Consider the following 21347-nt stretch of genomic DNA (forward strand, 5'->3'; position numbering starts at 1 on the left):
GCGTAAGGAGGAAGCAAGAATGACTCAAATGCAAAAAAGGGGTAAGAAGGAAATTGGAAGGATTAGGACTGGTAACGAGTGAGTGGAAGCAGGATAAGAGTAATGGCCCAGAATATGGGTGGTGGTGAACAGAAACAGAGAAATGGGGAGAAGTAACTGGGGAAAGGAGTAGGAGCAGAGAGAGCAGTGACAAAAGGGCCTATAATCTCTAGAGCACATTTCCCTTCAGAAGCTGGGAATTGGGTCCAGGTTTCCAGATAAAAAGATTGTAAGGCAATCATATATTAGAGTAATGGAGGGCTATATAGCACCCAAGACAGATACCAGTTATCTGTTTAGGTCAAGTGGTAGAAGCGTTTCTGATAGGTTTAAAATCTAAATCCTGCTGATGACCCATGCAACGAGTCAGCAGGGTTTTCACATGATGGAATGTGGGTGGGTTTCAGTTTAATTTTTTTTAAAACCCGAAGAAGGTTAAAGCAAAAAGCCCAAACAACCTATGTTAAAAGTGTGTCAAATCTGCAAAGGTTACGTGCACAAAATTAGGTATAGACAGAACTAAGCTTGCCTGTGCAACCTTAATTCAATTCCCCTTGTGCATATGCATTTAGATACAGCCTTTAATTATATGATCACATACTATTTTTTTCCATATAAACTTCTAAACCTCATTTAGTGAGCAGGCTAGGCCTGCTCTGGGGATGAATCACAGTTGTGTAATGAATGAGATTACTGTCTATAAGAACCATGCATCCCAACTTGATTCAGAGTTGGAAGGTATATAATTACTAAAACAGGAGATTGCAGGGAAAGAGGATAGTCTCATACTTAAAAGCACTTGAATCTCGTCTTGGAGAACTGGATTCTATCACTGCTTCTCCACAAAGTTCCTATGTGATACTATGTAAGATTTTAAATGCAACTTTTCAGAAGCTGCCACTAACTGTGTGTGACCCAAGGACCTCTTGATGCCAATGGCAGAGAACACAGGGGTGCATAAGTGTTACAGGGATCCCCTGGTTCTGGTATTTACATTCACCAAAGACTGTCATGCCAGGTTCTACTGAAAGCCTGTGACACACCGATCATCATAATCTTTGTGAAATGTATGTGTGAATAATATGTAATGAGCTGTGTACTGTATAAGTAACTGTGAATTATGCCTTGAAGTTAAAAGACAGATCACCTAGAGGTGACATACCTTAAGAAAGGTTACATCAGATATGAGGCAGGAGACATTATCCTCCTTGGCTAACCATTGTGTATGGCATATCTTTCAATGGAAATCTATTTCATACTGAGTCAAATACCAATGAAGAGATTGTGGGGCTTCAGGAGAAGAAATCAAGAGGAAGATGTAACAGCATGGAGGCAGGGGAGGGGGAAGAAAACCCTATTTACAGGTGAAGAATAAAGGACTGGTCTAATATATCAATATATATCAGAGATACCCCTGGCATCATTCATCCTGGAGACAAGGTGACAGCAGGCCTTTGGGTCTCATGAAAGGAAGGTCTCATGTCATTCTGGTTGAAAACACCATGAAAGCATTTTGGGTAAGCAGTACCTTATACAGAAGAGGGCATTTTACTATTTAAGTTGTAGTAGTGAAGTCTATCACTGGAGGTGTGAATATAGAAGGACTCAGGTACAGGTCACCCTGTACTGTGACAGTGATCATGTAATTAAAGACAGTAGCACAATGCATATGCACAAGCAACCATAATTCTGGAATTTCCTAATTGTTGACTATTTGACTTTGCACCTTACATTTTTTAACATTTTTTTAAATGCAATATATAATTATATACAAATTGCTTTAGTATCAGTTACAATCTGTACATTTAATTTTCAAATTAATATTTGGAGTCCAAAATTTCACTCTGAGCTAAAATCTAATCAGTAGTTTTGTAAATAGGTATCAGGTAACTCTCAAGTGTTCTGATATGGATAACATTAAATTGCCTTTCCAGCTTTACAAAAAATTCATAAATTATCATTGACCGACTAATTCTCAGTTGGGAAGTGTACTTTCATTTTAGCTTTCTTCACCATGATCCTAGTATAAGTAATATTCAAGGCTTATATACTATGTAGGGCTTCAAGCACTTTAGCAAGTCTATGAATAAATGTAGCACCTCCCTACCACATACATAATGATGTAATTAATAGCTGCTTGCACCCAAAGCTGTACAAAGGCATTCATTGCAAGCTAAAACTGAAGATAATCAGCTGTTCTGGTACTGCACAGACACACCCCAGCTTCAAATATAGGAACAGTGTTCCTGTTAAATATTGAAATACAGAAATATGGATAACTTAGATAAATGGATAAGGAGATACAGAACTTTTCACCTCTAGGTCACTAGTTTGAGTATGTCTCAGATCAGAAATGACTACAAATCATTATCAAATGACTACAATCTTATTGAAATGACTGTTTACGGTGGCCTTTATTTATAAATATGCCCTCTAATATGTCTCAGGGACAAAAAACACTTAAGAATGTACATTTTTTGCCCTCTAACCAGAAAAAGAAAAAATTACAGTTTCTCCAAACAATCTCTTATCAAATACTGTGTCATAAGGTCAACACTACCAGATTATTGCTGACCAACACAGGAAAAAAAATTTGAACTAAGACTATTCTGTCACTAGAACATTTAAATTTAGAATCTAATTCACTCAAGCACTTCAGCTGACCTGATTCACCATGCTGGCTCACTGGGAGAAAGTGGTCTTTTCTATAGCTAAGATCTAGAACAAGTAAAGCTTTCAAGATTAAAAGGCAAGCTCTGTTCTATATCGAGAAATTAACTGGAAACTAATGAAGACTCTGTAATACATTTCCTGCAGGCAGGAAAACCATATTTTGCAATAGTTGGAGTACCCAAGACTTCTTCAGTGTGGCCCAATCAAGAGCATTTTGCACTAATCACATCCAGAAAACACAGTGGCATGGATAACTGTGATGAGGTCTGGATGTGTAAGAAAATGTTGTAAACAACTTAGAACATCATAACTGCCATATTGGGTCAGACTAAAGGTGTCAGCTAGCCCCAGTAATCCTGTCTTCCGACAGTGGCCAATGGCTGGCGCTCCAAAGGGAATGAACAGAGCAGGTAATCATAAAGCGGATCCACTCCTGTCGCCATTTTCAGCTTCTGGCAAACAGAGGCTAGGGACACCATCCCTGCCCATCCTGGCTAATAGTCATTGATTGACCTATTCTCCATGAATTTATCTAGTTTCTTTTTAAACTTCCCAGACAGATGTAAAAAAACTTACAAATAAACAAACAAAATCCTCTCTTCACCACCTCCATGACCACCACCCAGGTTTACAGGGGTCCAAGAGCATTCCCACGTTTAAATTTCCTTGGACAAAAGACACGCAAATAAAAGGAGTAGAAATAATTTTTCCTTTAATCCATCAGTCATTTCTATTTTGTCTGGTTTACACAGAAAGATCATTCTCATCCAAGTCTCAATCTTGGCCAGGTGCTGAGAAAGCACAGACACATCATAATCCAGGTCTGATAGAGCATAATGATGACCCAAAATTTCACGCCATTTATAAGAGGTTCTTCAGAGCAGATAAGCAATTGTTCAGAACCACTCTCCAATACCTCTTGGGCCTTGTCTAGAGAAGGAAAAAGGTGCTTATTTTCAAATTGAGTTTAATTATGTATATTGGTGATAAATGGAATTAACAATATGAACTCAATTTTACCAGGTGAATTATAGCCTTGGCATACTAAAAATGAGCAAAGGATATAAAACTAAGTCTATACTGGTGTTAAATTGGGTTTTAAATTGAGTTGAGTTAATCTGATTGAAAATAAGCACCTTTTCCCTTACTATATACAAAGCCTTGGAGAGGAAACTTTCAACTAGTGGCCACAGGCAGGTTAACAAAACCTCACTATCAAAGATTGCTGACAGATTAAAAAGGATCCGAATAATCAAACAACTATTGTCCATTACCAGGAAGAGATTAGCCACCAAATGAGTTACAGTCTCATTCCAAGTGAACAAGTGTCTATATCAGAAAATCCACCACAATTACCATAGTTGGCAATTTTAAACGAATGGCCAATGAATCAATTAACCTACTCTCTACTCCTGAAGCTGGTCCCTCTATAACACTATTGAGAAGCAATGGATGAAGCCTACACTGTTGCTGTTCCACTATTTCGACGGAATACGAAAATGTATCTGTGCTTACTTGAAAATTTCCTTTTCTTAAATAAGATCCACACATCCTTTACAATGGGTACTTCAGCCTGCTTGGGCGTACAACCAGACCTATCAGTCATTAGCAGCCTGGGAATGCCCTACTTCCTGAAGTTCCCTCCAGTTCAGATAACTTCCACAGCCAGGATAATTCACATCTACTTAAATATACAGATTGTACTAAATACACTTTGAGGAAAAACACTACTATTTCGCCTGCTGCAAAGCAAGGTAAATTCTAACTAACAGCAACAAACCCAACCCTTGGATGTCAATTTCCATCTCTATTCTTTATGATCCATTTGTCTCCATGGTGGGCCACATCTGTGGACTTTATTACTTAAAGAAAGAAAATTTTCAAGTAAGTATAGATAAATTTTCTTATTTTTCACGCATAGATCCAAAGATCCATTACAACGGGATTTTCATAAACAGTGTCCTACCACAATGGGAAGCAGGAACATGCTTTAAAAATGGACATCCAAAACAAGGTAAATTATACAAATATTACCTCCATCTTTCCTTGGGCGCTAAGGTGTGAATAAAATTTCTGCCCACAGAAAGGAAATGGCATTGTCTAAGACTGGATGAGCAAATATTCAGAATATAGTGAAGTCTAGCAGATCTCAATAGCAGAGACATGACTACTCTGTCCTGACATTGTCAATGCCCCTAAGGACTAGACTTGATGCTTAACTGAAGGAGGAATATTCTTGAATTTATTTAAAGAATGGATGCTAGACAAGCTGTCTGAAATGACAGTACAATACTAAATCTCAGTTAAAAGGCTGTCAATTTATTTAAAAACAAAAAAAAAAAAAAAACAAAGAAACTCATCTGATGTGAGATCGTAGCTATCTGGAGGGTCTACCCTAATGCATAGGAAGGTATAACTCCCCCTTCCTGCAATGTTTCAATCAGGCAATGCTGTAAGGAGCAGGACAGATAACATGCCAAGGTTTTACTCTGACTAACGAGGTTAGGGTAAGATCGATGCCCTAAGAGATATTTAATGTTGGGATGTGTGTAAAAAAACTGTATTTATTGAATATGCTGAGAACATTATACTACAAGACCCTTGACCTTTTTGCTGAGGACACACAATATGTGCTCCAGGCTATGGGCCACTCAAGGATATGTTTCACTGATTTAACATCGTAGTTATTCTACTAGGCTGGTGCACAGTCCACACTTGAAGTTCTATTGCGTTTCCCTTCTCTTCTGGAGTCCATGACAGCAATGAGTCATCTCATCCAAATATTCATTTTAAACCTGTCCGGTCGCAGAGGAAAGACTGGTTTTGCAACAGCAGATCTCTTTCTGTGAGATAAGGACATCTAAAGATCCATTGCTGTGTTAACCAGACCTGAGAACCACAGCACCTTCTTCCAGAAAGGCTTAAATGATATTTTACTGTTTTCTCATTCCTATATTTTGTATTGTTCTGAGGAACAGTGGAAAAGGTGGGAAGACATATAGGAGGGACCCTGCACAACTTAGCAAGATGTCACTCACCACCTTACTTCCTGGGTCCTTACACACAGAGGCCTCAGAGCACTTATTTACTGTTTCCAGCTGCAAAGAGGTCAATCATCACCCCACCAAATTGAATTAAAATTAACAAGTTATTTCTGGGTGTAGAAGTCACTCTGCTCATCGGACTTTTGCCACGTGTAAATCCTGATGTCCATCGCCTCCTTGATGGGCAGTGCACACAGAGAGAAGGAAACTCTGCTTCCACCCAAGACAGAATTTCTCTCTGGGACAGAGCAGATCGTTGTCTTCCCACATATTATGAAAACTTGTCAGTCATATTGACTATCATGACCCAAACAGATCTGTTATCCTTAGGAAGGAGCAATGCTCTGATATCTCAGTTCAATTCATTGAGTTCCAGCTAGTGGATGCCATGATCTCCCTTTTTTTGGTACCCTGATCGGAGGAACCCTTCAAAATATCGATTTTCTACATATACCAGTTATAGGAGCACAGAACATGGAGCTTGTTCTCTGTCAACAATAAGACAGGGTAAGAATGGAGGGGATACCCAAATCTACTGTATAAGTATCATATTAACTCTAGATCATTGAAACATGCCTATGCACTATATCAGGAATTCCTAAAGGCTCCAAAAAATAATTGGATTTTTATTTCTGTGATATCACTTGTTTCCCTTATGGACATCTTCATCTTCTGTTAACATTTTTATAAAGATGAATGTTCCTTTGTACCTAATGGTATTAATTCTTGTCACAGGCTTATGACTGAATTCCTTGGAAACATGTCTATGTTTGTCCTGAATCCAAAGGAACTCCAGGAACTCCATCGCTCTGGGTGTGGTTGCGTCTTCAGTGTTCTATCTGTACAGAAACCCGATAAGACAAATATTTGGACAAGAGATGAGTGAATTTCCTTCTTCCCTAAAGCGAATATTATTGCTACCCCCGATCCTGGTGAGAGACCCTTGAAGCACACGTAAGATCATACAGTAAAGCGAGAAATTAGAAAACATAAGAATTGCCTGATAATGGTAAAATGGGAAGGTTTTGATGACAAGCTTGCATTAGGAACTTATTTAGATGTTTCAGACAGGACATTGCTCTCCCTGACCCCAATTTTGTGTGTCTAGAAATAGGAGCAGTACAATGCTATGATTGTAAGTAGCTCGGACTGGGAATGGGACAAAAAGACATTCCTGAAATTCTTCCAAAACTCCATAGCTAATCCACTCTGGACAATGTCCAGTGACTCCATTTGACCAAAGTTACAGGTAAGACCTTTTGCCCCCAAAATAAGACAGCCTGTCACCAATCAGGTGTCCACCTCCAGTTAGGGCTGGTTGTGAGACCTGCAGATACATCTGAGGAAACAGAGGACAGTTACTGACTTGCCACTTGTTCCAGCTACCACTTGTAAAGATGTATATTTGTCGGCTACACTTCACAAACTGCTTCAATTTGCTTTATGACCTGTATTCCTTTTGATAATGTCTGGCAGGAGTCAGGACTGTGAAGACTCTTCTGTTGATCATGAGCAGCCTCAGCTTTCTATAAAGTTTCCCATTGTATCACTAAAATAGCTGTAAAAGCAGCAAAGAATCCTGTGGCACCTTATAGACTAACAGACATTTTGGAGCATGAGCTTTCGTGGGTGAATACCCACTTCGTCAGATGCATGTAGTGGAAATTTCCAGGGGCAAGTATATATATGCAAGCAAGCTAGAGATAACCGAGATAGTTCAATCAGGGAGGGATGAGGCCCTCTTCTAGCAGTTGAGGTGTGAAAAACAAGGGAGGAGAAACTGTTTTGTAGTTGGCAAGCCATTCACAGTCTTTGTTTAATCCTGAGCTGATGGTGTCAAATTTGCAGATGAACTGAAGCTCAGCAGTTTCTCTTTGAAGTCTGGTCCTGAAGTTTTTTTTGCTGCAGGATGGCCACCTAAGGTCTGCTATAGTGTGGCCAGGGGAGTTGAAGTGTTCTCCTACAGGTTTTTGTATATTGCCATTTCCGAATATCTGATTTGTGTCATTTATCCTTTTCCATAGAGACTGTCCATTTTGTCCACTGTATATAGCAGAGGGGGCATTGCTGGCATATGATGCGCAATATAACATTGGTGGACATGAGGGTGAATGAACCGGTGATGGGTGGGCTGATCGGTTAGGTCCTGTGATGGTGTTGCTGGTGTAGATATGTGGGCAGAGTTGGCATCAAGGTTTGTTGCATGGATTGGTTCCTGAGCTAGAGTTACTATGGTGTGGTGTGCAGTTACTGGTGAGAATATATTTCAGGTTGGCAGGTTGTCTGTGGACGAGGACTGGCCTGCCACCCAAGGCATGTGAAAGTGTGGGATCATTGTCCAGGATGGGTTGTAGATCCCTGATGATGCGTTGGAGCGGTTTTAGCTGGGGACTGTATGTGATGGCCAGTGGAGTCCTGTTGGTTTCTTTCTTGGATTTGTCTTGCAGTAGGAGGCTTCTGGGTACGTGTCTGGCTCCGTTGACCTGTTTCCTTATTTCCTGGTGCAGATATTGTAGTTTTGAGAATGCTTGGTGGAGATTTTGTAGGTATTGGTCTCTGTCTGAGGAGTTAGAGCAGATGCAGTTGTACCTCAGTGCTTGGCTGTAAGACAATGGATTGTGTGATGTGCCCGGAATGGAAGCTGGAGGCATGAAGGTAGGCATAGCGGTCGGTAGGTTTTCGGTATAGGGTGGTGTTAATGTGACCATCACTTCTTTGCACTGTGATGTCTAGGAAGTGGACTTCCCGTGTAGATTGGTCCAGGCTGAGGTTGATGGTGGGGTGGAAGCTGTTGAAATCGTGGTGGAATTTTTCCAGAGTCTCCTTCCCATGGGTCCAGATGATGAAGATGTCATCAATGTAGCGGAGGTAGAGAAGGGGGCGTGAGAGGAGGGGAGCTGAGGAAGCGTTGTTCCAGGTCGGCCATAAAAATATTGGCATATTGTGGGGCCACGCGGGTGCCCATAGCGGTGCCACTGATCTGGAGATATATCTTGTCATCAAATTTGAAATAGTTGTGTGTGAGAATAAAGGCACAGAGCTCAGCAGCCAGTTGTGCAGTGACATCATCAGGGATACTGTTCCTGACAGCTTGTATTCCATCTGTGTGTGGGATGTTTGTGTAGAGAGCCTCTACATCCATGGTGGCTAGGATGGTGTTTTCTGGAAGGTCACCAATGCATTGTAGTTTCCTCAGGAAATCAGTGGTGTCACGGACGTAGCTAGGAGTGCTGGTGGCATAGGGTCTGAGTAAAGAGTCCACATATCCAGACAGTCCTTCAGTGAGAGTGCCAATGCCCAAGATGATGGGGTGTCCAGGATTTCCGGGTTTGTGGATCTTGGGTAGTAGATAGAATAACCCTGGTTAGGGCTCTAAGGGTATGTTGATTAGTTCCAGTGTTAATGTAGGGATTGTCCTGAGTAGATGGTACAGTTTCTTAGTGTATTCCTCAGTGGGATCTGAGGAAGTGGCCTGTAGAATTTGGTATTGGAGAGTTGTCTGACTACCAAAAGGAGGCCGTCAGACTTGTTCATGATGACAACAGCACCTCCTTTATCAGCCTCTTTGATGATAATGTCAGGGTGGTTTCTGAGGCTGTGGATGGCATTGCCTTCTGCACGACTTAGATTATGAGGCAAGTGATGTTATTTTTCCACAATTTCTGCCTGTGCACGTCGGCGGAAGCATTCAATGTATAGGTCCAGCTGCACCATCACAGGACCTAACCAGATCAGCCACACCATCACCGGTTCATTCACCTGCACGTCCACCAATGTAATATACACCATCATATGCCAGCAATGCCCCTCTGCTATGTACATCGGACAAACCGGACAGTCGCTACAGAAAAGGATAAACGGACACAAATCAGATATCAGGAATGGCAATATACAAAAACCTGTAGGAGAACACTTCAACCTCCCTGGCCACACTAGAGCAGACCTTAAGGTGGCCATCCTGCAGCAAAAAAACTTCAGGACCAGACTTCAAAGAGAAACTGCTGAGCTTCAGTTCATCTGCAAATTTGACACCATCAGCTCAGGATTAAACAAAGACTGTGAATGGCTTGCCAACTACAAAACCAGTTTCTCCTCCCTTCGTTTTCACACCTCAACTGCTAGAAGAGGGCCTCATGACTCCCTGATTGAACATAACCTCGTTATCTCTAGCTGCTTGCATATAGATACCTGCCCCTGGAATTTCCACTACATGCATCTGACGAAGTGGTATTCACCCACAAAAGCTCATGCTCCAAAACGTCTGTTAGTCCTATAAGGTGCCACAGGATTCTTTGCTGCTTTTACAGATCCTGACTAACACGGCTATCCCTCTGGATATAAATAGTTGGGATCTGATTTGTCTTGAGCATCTTAATCCCAAAAGTCCAAAGCCCAATATACATGCATGAAACAAATATGAATCCCTTTTTCTCATCCCTTTTCTTCTTTTCAGGGAGAAGGTCCTTAGGTCATGCAATCTTTGGGTTGCAATAATCTCCACTTATGTTAAGTGCTGCTTGATGAAAGCATGTGGAGACTCTCAGCGATCAGATGAAAGTTCATATTTCTTTATTTTGGTTCGTCTGACTGCACCTAAAAGTTTTCCATGCCCAGAGGAGAAGGCTGCAGTGAGATGATGCATGACTGAACTTGGCTGGCTGTAAAGGGTCTGTACAGTGAAGAGGTCATTCTTTCAGTAAAAATCTCCCTGAGTTCAAAACAGTGAATCACTGACCACAAGAGAAAACAGCCACATTTATCTATGACACCAATCCCATGTTAAATACTGACCAGTGAACACGGAGAAATCTTTTGCCCTTATAAAATGGAGGCCAGGGCAGAAATAAATAAATGGTGAATCAAGAGGCCCCACACTGCCACTGTCTCTTTCATTACCCCATAACCATTTATCTGATGGGAAGGGATGGAAGTGATGATGAGAGACATGGCAACCTGCAACAGAAGTTGGAAACAATAACCTAGATATCTAACCTGGATATTAGGGTATGGTGATGCACAATAGCAACTGGGAATGACAGCATGATACGCTCCCAGGCTTTTTGGTGTGGCCAGAAATCCCTATCCCTTTAGTATAGGGGTTGGCAACCTTTCAGAAGTGGTGTGCCGAGTCTTCATTTATTCACTCTAATTTAAGGTTTTGCGTGCCAGTAATATATTTTAACATTTCTAGAAGGTCTCTTTCTATGTCTATAATATATAACTAAACTATTGTTGTATGTAAAGTAAATAAGGTTTTTAAAATGTTTAAGAAGCTTCATTTCAAATTAAATTAAAATGCAGAACCCTCTGGACCAGTGGCCAGGACATGGGCAGTGTGAGTGCCACTGAAAATCAGCTCACGTGCCGCCTTTGGCACGCGTGCCATAGGTTGCCTACCCCTGCTTTAGTACATCTTCCCAGAGTGCATAAGGAAAAGTATATGGCTACAACCTTTCTTGGGTAAGAAGCTTCAGACCTCCTATATGTTGTTTCACAATACTCAGTACTCTATTGTCTAACAGTGTCTATCCTCTGCAGTGTTATTTGTTTAAATGTATTTTATATTTGATTTTCTAACTCTGATTTCATCTGCTGGCCTTCCTCCTGCAAGCAGGAAGAATTCCCTTTGCATGTGTGTTAAGTGGGAGGAGGTACACGCCTAGAGGAATCCACACATATCAATGGCCTAGTCTTTTCTGCACTGATCTGCCCTGCTGCACTTGAAGATGAGCAGAGGAAATCTCACTGAGGATTATCTGCCCTGCTGCACTTTGTGAAGGTCAGCAGGGGAAACAGCGCCAATTTTAATATTCATTTATTCACTCTTTGGGAGTTTGTCCTCATAATCCTGCTTCAGAAGGGGGAGTGAAACTGGTCCCAAATTGCTCCAGAAATATTCCAAGTGACTACCGATATCTCTGTCATCAATGAGGCTGGACGTATTTGTTTTCCTTTCGGGTCTTTCAGGAAGGCCCTGTCCTGATGCTCAAAGATGGGCTTCCCCACAAGCTCCACCCCTCTCTACTGCCTGAGATCCACATGGTCCAGATAGGTCAGTGTTTCCCTGAAGGACTCAGCCTGGAATAGGAGTAGGGATTCCTAGAGGAGGCAATTCTAGAGATGAGAGGATGGGGAGGGAGCTGGGTCCAAAGGCCCTTTACCACTGTCTGTGGTATTGGCAGCATCCATGCTGTGTCCAATTTCCTCCAGTTGTGACCTACAGAAAAGTGGAAGGGGACAAGGAGGAGGCAGTTGAGCTCCTCAGTCAGAAGCACAGCTGCTGGTGCAGGCTGTAGGAACTCAGCTGTAATCTTCTATCTAGTGTGCTGCCCTTCTGGCTTCACTCCCCTCATGGGAAGGGAAAAGGGAGCAGCTGCCTGCCCTGGAGCCAGTTTCATTCCAATCCTACCTGACTCCTTTCCTACTGGACAAAGAGGGTCTGAAGCAACGCCATCAAGCCTGAGCTGCATCTTGCCCAGCAAAGCTGGCTTCCCCAATACTGTCTGGTTCCTGTTCTTCCCAGAAACGGATGAGGGAACAAGCCAACCCTGCCATGCGTGGACTGAGAGGGAAACTGTGTCCTGCCTGCAGAGCCAGCTGAGATACCCAGTGAGACACTAAGTAAGTAGGGGAGCAGAAGACAAAAAGCCCTTCCTTTTGCCTCTAGCTTTTCTTGACCTAGCTTGGACCCTGAAGCCTTCAGAGGCACCATCCACTGCAAACACCTCAGAAAGGGAATGAGAGCTGAGGGGACAATTGCCCCCAAAATCAAGTGCAGCCATGGGACATGACTGGGAATTAGACAGAAACATTAGTGAAGCCTGGTGTTAGTCTAAAATTTTGAAATAAAAGTCAGGAATTTCCCACAGAAAAGTTCTGCGGCAGGGAGGGGTGGCAGAGATGCTGGTCACTGGAGGGAACTTCAGGACACAAGGTATTCCCCTGCTACCAGTGACTAACAGATCTGGTTCTGCCCTGAATCTGCAAGCAGGCTGAAGTACACACTCTAATAGAGCTGTGGATTTTGCACAAAGAAGAAAAAGGATTTTTGTCTATGGTCTTCTCACATCTGAATCTTTAGTTTTCAAGAAGGGTACAGAAGTTATGCATTTGTGAATTCCATGTAAACTGGCCACTGACACTTGTATATAAATGCTTATGCTATACATGCATATTCTAACCATTCAAGATCTAAAAGAATTCATCTACTGTGTTCACACCTCTCTTTTGGTTCCAGTCATGAGCATCACCAAGCTGAGCAACGTTATATGTATATCCATCTTGCTGACGAAAATAATCATCGGTGCTGAACACCACACCATCACGATTTTGACCGAGTAGAATACTGTCAAACAAAGGAAAAAGCAAAACCATTACAAATTAGCCAAATCTTATTCTTTAGAGGGTAAACAATAAAGTGACATAGGGAAGTTTAATGTTGTACTATTTTTGATCTTAGATAACTTCAGTTTTGTCGCTAAAAGAAACCCAACAATTTCCAACCCAAAATTAAGCATTTTCTTTTCTCTCCGCTGTTTCCTTATTTGCTGTTTTTATTCTCTTCCTCACAGGAGGCACATTTGTGCCTACTTTCCATGACAGTAGCAACTTGGCACATTCCAAATCTTTTAATGTATATATTTTCACAACACTCCTGGGAAGTATTACTCCCATCTTGCAAGTGGGTAGTATGGGATACAATCACACAGGCTGTTTGTGGCAGGGTTCAGAACTGAATTGGGTCTCCTGAGTCAGAGAACAGTGCCCTAACCACTAGACCATCCTTTCTCTCATTTGAACCTGTTCAACTCTAGCACAGTGTTTCTCAAATGCAGCCACCTTGGATGCAATGCAGCTGCCATGGGCTTTTCTAGCGGCCACATCCTCCTGCGCTGTGATGGGGTGGCGGTGAGTGGCAAAATAGCAGCCTCTTCCCCTCCCTGTTGCTCCTGGATGCACCATGATAGTGTTGATTGCTGGGGATGCCAGCAGCAGTTGGGCTCTGCCCCACTCTGGGGATACCTGAGGCACAACACTGGAGGATCAGGCAGCCAGTGAATTCCCCACCTTCCCAGGGCAGTGGGGCTCAGGCTCTGGCCTTCAGCCCTGGGGTGGCAGGTTCTGGCTGAGGGACTTTGGACTCCAGCCCCGGACTCTGGCTATGAAGCAGCAGAACCCAGGCATCAAGGCTTCAGGCTCCAGCCCCACATTGCCTGTTCCAGCCTCTCATCCAGGGCTTGACAGGGCAGGCTGAGTAAATCTGCAGTGAAAAGTGATACTGGCATGTTTGTTAATATCACCTTTCACAACAGACTTTCTGGCTAGCAATAAATAAACAACAATGTTTTGGACCTGTCTATGTGCATATTTATTTGTTTTTTTTCCTGAAGTATTTTAGGGAAAAGTGTGAAAGCAGCCACCAGCAAAAGTTGGTAGCCAAACTCTGAGGCCACTAAAAAATTTGTCCTGAGAACCCTTGCTCTAGCACATAGCACTGTACATGCCTAGCTGGAGCAGCACAGTAAAACTAACAAGACTTACACGTCAATTACTCTATTGCTGCTACACATGCAAGAAAAACAGGCAGTGGCAGCAGCACCAATGTAATAATACTGCAGGCCTTTTCTATTGAGGAAAGTCAGAACTGCAACAGAGCATATGCATTCCTCTAAAAGCAACCCTCACTTTTAACTTAATTTAAAATAAGACGAGCAATTTGATTCCCCCTCCCCTCAAATTTAACTTCTCCCACTTTTGGTCACACAGAGAAATCATTTAATGATTCCTTCTACCCTCCATCTTTCCTAAATTTCCATGGAAAACACTGTTTTAGTGTCATTGCATGCACTCTTAGCTCAAATGAGGAGGGAGAAGGGGAGGCAGAAAAGCAGTCATTCCTCCATCAATGTAATACCAAATCTAATCACCACACTATCACTCCCTAATGCCAAAAAATTAAATATCTTAATTTTAATAATTAAGCATTTACATTTCATAATTATTTGATGCACAGTATTTTTTAATTTAAAATAAAACCTGCCAACACTTCTATGCATTAAACAATCTTGGCTGACAATAGTTTCTTTAAAAGCTTTAAAGAAATGGCGAAGAAAAAGAGAAAGGAGCAAAAATTCATATAACATAAATCGTTCTCCTTTTGTTGCTCTTCCTTCCTTTACCTTTTCTCTTACAAATCTAGTCTCCTAAACCACCTCACCTCCCTCTCCACTTTAAACATTTTCTTTTAAAATTCGTCAATGCCAGTTTGGTATCATATCATGGATTGGATCCGTTTAATACTACTAATTTTTCATTCAGACATCCTAACACTTAATTATTAGTTATTTAACCAATTAAGTGTTTTCAGATTTCAAACATACAGAGCCAAGAAAGTATTATTTTTATAAAAGCCATATCATCCCCAAAACAAATCCATCAAGTGCCCCCTGCAACTCCTGTAGGACCCATCAGAAGAACAGTATGTACATAATTAAGGCCACAATCTGCCAGTGTAGCACTATGTAGTCCCACTGAAGCCATGGGAGGTCTGTCTGTGCAGTTCTTTTTAAGGGAATGGGGCCATAATGAATACACATTTTATTTTCACCGTAAATGCTACTGCAATCTCAAATATACAAATCAGCAACGCAAAAGCAGTTCTGTCTTGGGAAAACATATCACTCAGTGTCACCAAAATCTACCATACACACATTTTTATAATTCTGTATTTTTATCTAATGTTGTAATCAACTAGCATGATAAATAAGCCATTACAGAAGAGGTCTCAATTTTTATATGAATGATTTTATTCTTTTCAATTTTTAAATTCTGACTAGAACTAAAATTAACTTTTGTTTTATCCAAAATTCATTAAAATATTGCTTAGTCATGCCAAAACATATTTGTGAACGAGCAAGGTTGATTTATTACAGCTCAGTTATAGGAACAGAATTATCTGCTAGCTCTCCAGCACATCAAAATGTCAACCCCTGGGCAGAATGAGACTTCTTAATATATTCATATTTATCTGCCACTTCTTAGACCCACTATTACTTTAACAGGTCTAAAGTAAACATGGTTACATTTGTATGTACACAACAGTCTTTCTGCCACTACCAACACATGTCCACAACTATCACACTGATATCTGTATCAGTGCATTCTGGGAAATTTAGGCAGCTATATGCTGTATTGCCTCAAAAGGAGACAGAGTAGCCAGAGGAGAAGAAATAGAGCAGCATGTGTGTTCTTGTACTCTGGGATGTCCTACAGCTTAGAGATCAGGAAAGGAGGAGAACAGGCCAAATCACAAATATCGCAGAAGCATAAGCGTGTCCATTTGCACTTTCAATTACCATACCTGTCCATAAAAATTTGCAATAACTTTACCAGTTAAAAGTTTTGTTATTACACAATTCTGTTCTCTAACTTTGTGCACACAACCCACTGGCAAGAGACTGGTTGTGGATCATTAGTATATAAACTAACATTGTAGACCAGTCACAAAACCACACATCTTCATTAAAAATTCAACAGAAGGAATCTGACACCCCACTCTGCCAGATCAATCATGAAGATAAAGCTCATAACACAGTACCTAATCTGCGTATAATTTATATTACTTATGCATTTATAGTGTCCTAACACAGTAATTTATAATGGCATTAAGAATAATGAAGTCCAAAATTTACTAATGATCCAAGTAGCATGATCAAGATTGTGCTAAGAACAATTTTTTTTCTTCCCCCACCCCTAGAGATAGGGTTACATAAACATCTTAATCAACATATGTAATACAATTTATGACATTACATTTTAAATGTATAATGATATATACTTTTTGTTCAAATTGTTGAACAGTAAACTGAGTGGAATATTTTTTTCCTTTAGCAAAAGATTTGTTGGGCTGGTTTGGGATATAACATATAAGAATTTGAACACAAGTTTCCTCCTGGGCAAACAAAGTACTGATGCCTTTTTAACAACTTTGAGGTAAATCGTGAGTTTTGCCCATGCCTGACAACACTTCATTCCCCCCCACAAAACATTTCTTCTATAGATACTACATTCCAAGTCAGGAAGCCACGATTTCAGACGAGTAGCTGATCTTCTTATTCAGCTGAAGATAATTCTGCATTTGGAAATGAGATCTGGCTTCCATATTATTCACTTACTGTATAAAACACACGTACTTCAGGTGTAGCTATTATCCCCAAGCAATAACTGACAATTCAGTAGATTCTTATAAACAAAAATATCTCCTATCTTAAGAGAAAGTACCTACCTTAATGAAACAGCAAGTAGATAGCTAGGCCACAATCCACCAACTGGCTGCATACAACCATATTCATGCACCTCTGTGGAGCCCCAATGACTTCAACAAGTCTCTCTGCAAGGCTAAATGTGTGACCTTCATTTTTATTTTAAATTTTACAGTGTTGTTATGTACAATTGACATAGTATTTTATGTTGTACTGGCACATATCGAACAAATTCTGCTGTATTCTCCTATTTGCTAAAGTCAACCCTGACAATGGCACGAAAGTCCTGCAACCCCAGATACACAATAAATTATTTTATTTTCCATGTATTGGTTACCCCCAGCCAAAACTCTGACTACAGCACAATTAAAACTGTCATAACAAATAGATTAAAATTAAGGCTGTTGATTAATTACAGGTAACTCATGCAATTAACTCAAAAAAATTAATTGTGATTAATCGCAGTTTTAATCGCACTGCTAAACAACAGAATACCAATTGAAATTTATTAAATATTTTTGGATGTTTTTCTACATTATCAAATATAACAATTTCAACTACAACAAGGAACACAAAGTGTACAGTGCTCATTTTATTACAATATTTGCACTGTAAAAATGATAACCAAAACATAAGAATGGCCATACTGGGCCAGACCAAAGGTCCATCCAGACCAGTATCCTGTATACTGACAGTGACCAATGTCAGGTGTCCAGAGGCAGTGAACCTAACAAGTAATGATCAAGTGATCTGTCTCCTGCCATCCATCTCCACTCTCTGACAAACAGAGGTTAGGGACACCATTCCTTACCCATCCTGGCTAATAGCCATTAATGGACTTAACCTCCATGAATTTATCCAGTTCTCTTTTAAACCCTGTTATAGTCCTAGCCTTCACAACCTCCTCAGGTAAGGAGTTCTACAGGTTGACTGTGCGCTGTGTGAAGAAAAACTTCCTTTTATTTGTTTTAAACCTGCTGCCCATCAATTTCATTTGGTGGCCCCTAGTTCTTATATTATGGGAACAAGTAAATAACTTTTCCTTATTCACTTTCTCCACACCACTCATGATTTTATATACCGCTATCATATCCCCTCTTAGTCTCCTCTTTTCCAAGCTGAAAAGTCCTAGCCGCTTTAATCTCCTCATATGGGACCCATTCCAAACCCCTAATCATTTTAGTTGCCCTTCTCTGAACCTTTTCCAATGCCAGTATATCTTTTTTGAGATGAAGAGACCACATCTGTACGCAGTATTCAAGATGTGGGCGTACCATGGATTCGTATAAGGACAATAAGATATTCTCAGTCTTATTCTCTATCCCTTTTTTAATGATTCCTAACATCCTGTTTGCTTTTTTGACTGCCGCTGCACACTGTGTGGACGTCTTCAGAGAACTATTCACAATGACTCGAAGATCTCTTTCCAGATTAGTTATAGCTAAATTAGCCCCCATCGTATTGTATGTATAGTTGGGGTTATTTTTTTCAACGTGCATTACTTCATATTTATCCACATTAAATTTCATTTGCCATTTTGTTGCCCAATCACTTAGCTTTGTGAGATTTTTTTGAAGTTCTTCACAGTCTACTTTGGTCTTAACTATCTTGAGCCATTTAGTAACATCTGCACACTTTGCCACCTCACTGTTTACCCCTTTCTGCAGACCATTTATGAATAAGTTTAATAGGATTGGACTTAGGACTGACCCTTGGGGAACACCACTAACTCCCCCTCTCCATTCTGAAAATTTACCATTTATTTCTACCCTTTGTTCCCTGTCTTTTAACCAGTTCTCAATCCATGAAAGGATCTTATCCCATAACAACTTAATTTATGTAAGAGCCTTTGGTGAGGGACCTTGTCAAAGGCCTTCTGGAAATCTAAGTACACTATGTCCACTGGATCCCCCTTGTCCATGTTTGCTGACCCCTTCAAAGAACTCTAATAGATTAGTAAGACATGGATTTCCCTTTACAGAAACCATGTTGACCTTTGCCCAACAATTTTGGTTCTTCTATGCGTCAAACAATTTCACTCTTTACTACAGTTTCAACTAATTTGCCCACTACTGATGTGACTTACCGGTCTGTAATTGCCGTATCACCTCTAGAGCCCTTTTTAAATATTGGTGTACTTTTTAAAAGATGCCTTTTTGTCTCTCACTGCTGCTTGTACCTGGTTGTTAAGACACCGGTTGGCTCTTTTTAGTTCTTTTACTGTTTTTTTAATTTGGGGTATACACTGAAGTTAGGCCTCTATTATGGTGTCTTTGAAAAGTGTTCATGCAGCTTGCAGGGATTTCACTCTAGCACTGTACCTTTTAATTTCTGTTTAACTAACCTCCTCATTTTTGCATAGTTCCCCCTTTCTGAAATTAAATGTCACAGTGTTGGTCTGTTGAGATGTTCTTCCCACCACAGGATGTTAAATGTTATTATATTATGGTCACTTGGAAATAGCGGTCCTGTTATAGTTACCTCTTGGACCAGATGCTACGGTCCACTCCTGACTAAATCAAGAATTGCCTCTCCCTTTGTGGAATCTGTACCAGCTGCTCCAAGAAGCAGTCATTTAAAGTATCAAGAAATGTTGTCTCTGCCTTTCATCCTGACATGACATATACCCAGTCAATATGGGGATAACTGAAATCCCCCAATATTATTGAGTTATTTATTTTGATAGCCTCTCTAATCTCCCTTAGAGTTTCATTGTCAATATCACTGTCCTGGTCAATTTTCAATTCACCTCATACAAGTACGGCAGTGCGATCTCTTTGTCATGAAAGTGCAAACTACAAAAACGTAGATTTTTTTTTTACGTAATTGCACTCAAAAACAAAACAATGTAAAACTTTACAGCCTACAAGTCCACTCAGTCCTACTTCTTGTTCAGCCAATCGCTAAGAGAAACAAATTTTCTTACATTTATGGGAGATAATGCTGCCCACTTCTTAATTGTAATGTCACCTGAAAGTGAAAACAGGCATTCGCATGACACTGTTGTAGCCAGCATCGCAAGGTCTTTACGTGCCAAGTGCGCTAAACATTCATATGCCTCTTCATGCTTTGGCCACCTTTCCAGAGGACATGCTTCCATGCTAATGATGCTTGTTAAAAAAAACAATGCGTTAATTACATCTGTGATAGAACTCCCTGGGGGAAAATTATATGTCGCCTGCTCTGTTTTACCCGCATTCTGCCATATATTTCATGTTACATCAGTCTCAGATGATGACCCAGCACGTTGCTCATTTTAAGAACACTTTCACTGCAAATCTGACAGATTACAAAGAAGGTACTAGTGTGAAATTTCTAGAGGTATCTACAGTACTCGACCCAAGGTTTAAGAATCTGAACTGCCTTTCAAAATCAGAGAGGAATGAGATGTGGAACATGCTTTCAGAAGTCTTAAAAGAACAACATTCTGATGTGGAAACTACAGAACCCAAACCACCAAAAAAGAAAATCAATCTTCTGCTGATGGCATCTGATTCAAATCATGAAAATGAATATGCTTCAGTCCACACTGCTTTGGATTGTTGTTATCGAGTAGAACCCATCATCAGCATGGATGAAGGCCTCTGGAAAGGTGGTTGAAGCAAGAAGGAACATAGAAATCTTTAGCACGTAAATATCTGGCACGCAAATATCTTGTGACACCATCTACAACAGTGCCATGCAAACACCTGTTCTCAATTTCAGGTGACATTGTAAACAACAAGTGGGAGGCATTACCTTCTGCAAATGTAAACAAACTTGTTTGTCTGAGCAATTGGCTGAACAAGAAGTAGGACTGATCGGACTTGTAGGCTCTAAAATTTTACATTGTTTTATTTTTTAATGTATTTTTTTCTACATTTGCAAGTTCAACTTTCATGATAAAGAGACTGCACTACAGGACTTGTATTAGGTGAACTGAAAAATACTATTTCTTTTGTTTTTTACAGTGCAAATATTTGTAATAAAAATAAATATAAGGTGAGCATTATACACTTTGTATTCTGTGTTGTAATAGAAATCAATATTTGAAAATGTAGAAAACATCCAAAAATATTTAAATAAATGGTATATTATTACTGTTTAACAGCGCAATTTTTTTAAATCGGGCCGATTAATCATTGCTTCACAGCCCTAATTAAAATATTTAATTAAAACTTCATATAATATTAAAGTAGGTTTAAAATACTGAAAGATGCATTTTGCAAGGGGACTGACTTAAATAACCTTGGAGACCTAAGAACATCAGAATGGCTATACTGGATCTAATCAATGGTCCATCTACCCCAGTATCCTGTCTGCTGACAATGGCCAATGCCAGGTACTTCAG

The 21347-nt window shown here is 40.3% G+C and overlaps 1 protein-coding gene across 2 annotated transcripts in view; it reads right to left on the reverse strand.

The window, feature by feature from the left end:
- Window positions 1-21347, reverse strand: part of N4BP2L2 (NEDD4 binding protein 2 like 2) — a 114870-nt gene that overhangs the window by 76826 nt on the left and 16697 nt on the right. For both annotated transcript variants that reach the window (XM_030563119.1, XM_030563110.1), the window contains exon 3: window positions 12977-13101. In XM_030563119.1, coding sequence (XP_030418979.1) covers window positions 12977-13101 — 125 coding nt within the window. The remainder of the gene's footprint in view (window positions 1-12976; window positions 13102-21347) is intronic.

The sequence above is a fragment of the Gopherus evgoodei genome, chromosome 1 (genome assembly GCF_007399415.2).
Source record: "Gopherus evgoodei ecotype Sinaloan lineage chromosome 1, rGopEvg1_v1.p, whole genome shotgun sequence".
Taxonomy (NCBI): domain Eukaryota; kingdom Metazoa; phylum Chordata; order Testudines; family Testudinidae; genus Gopherus; species Gopherus evgoodei.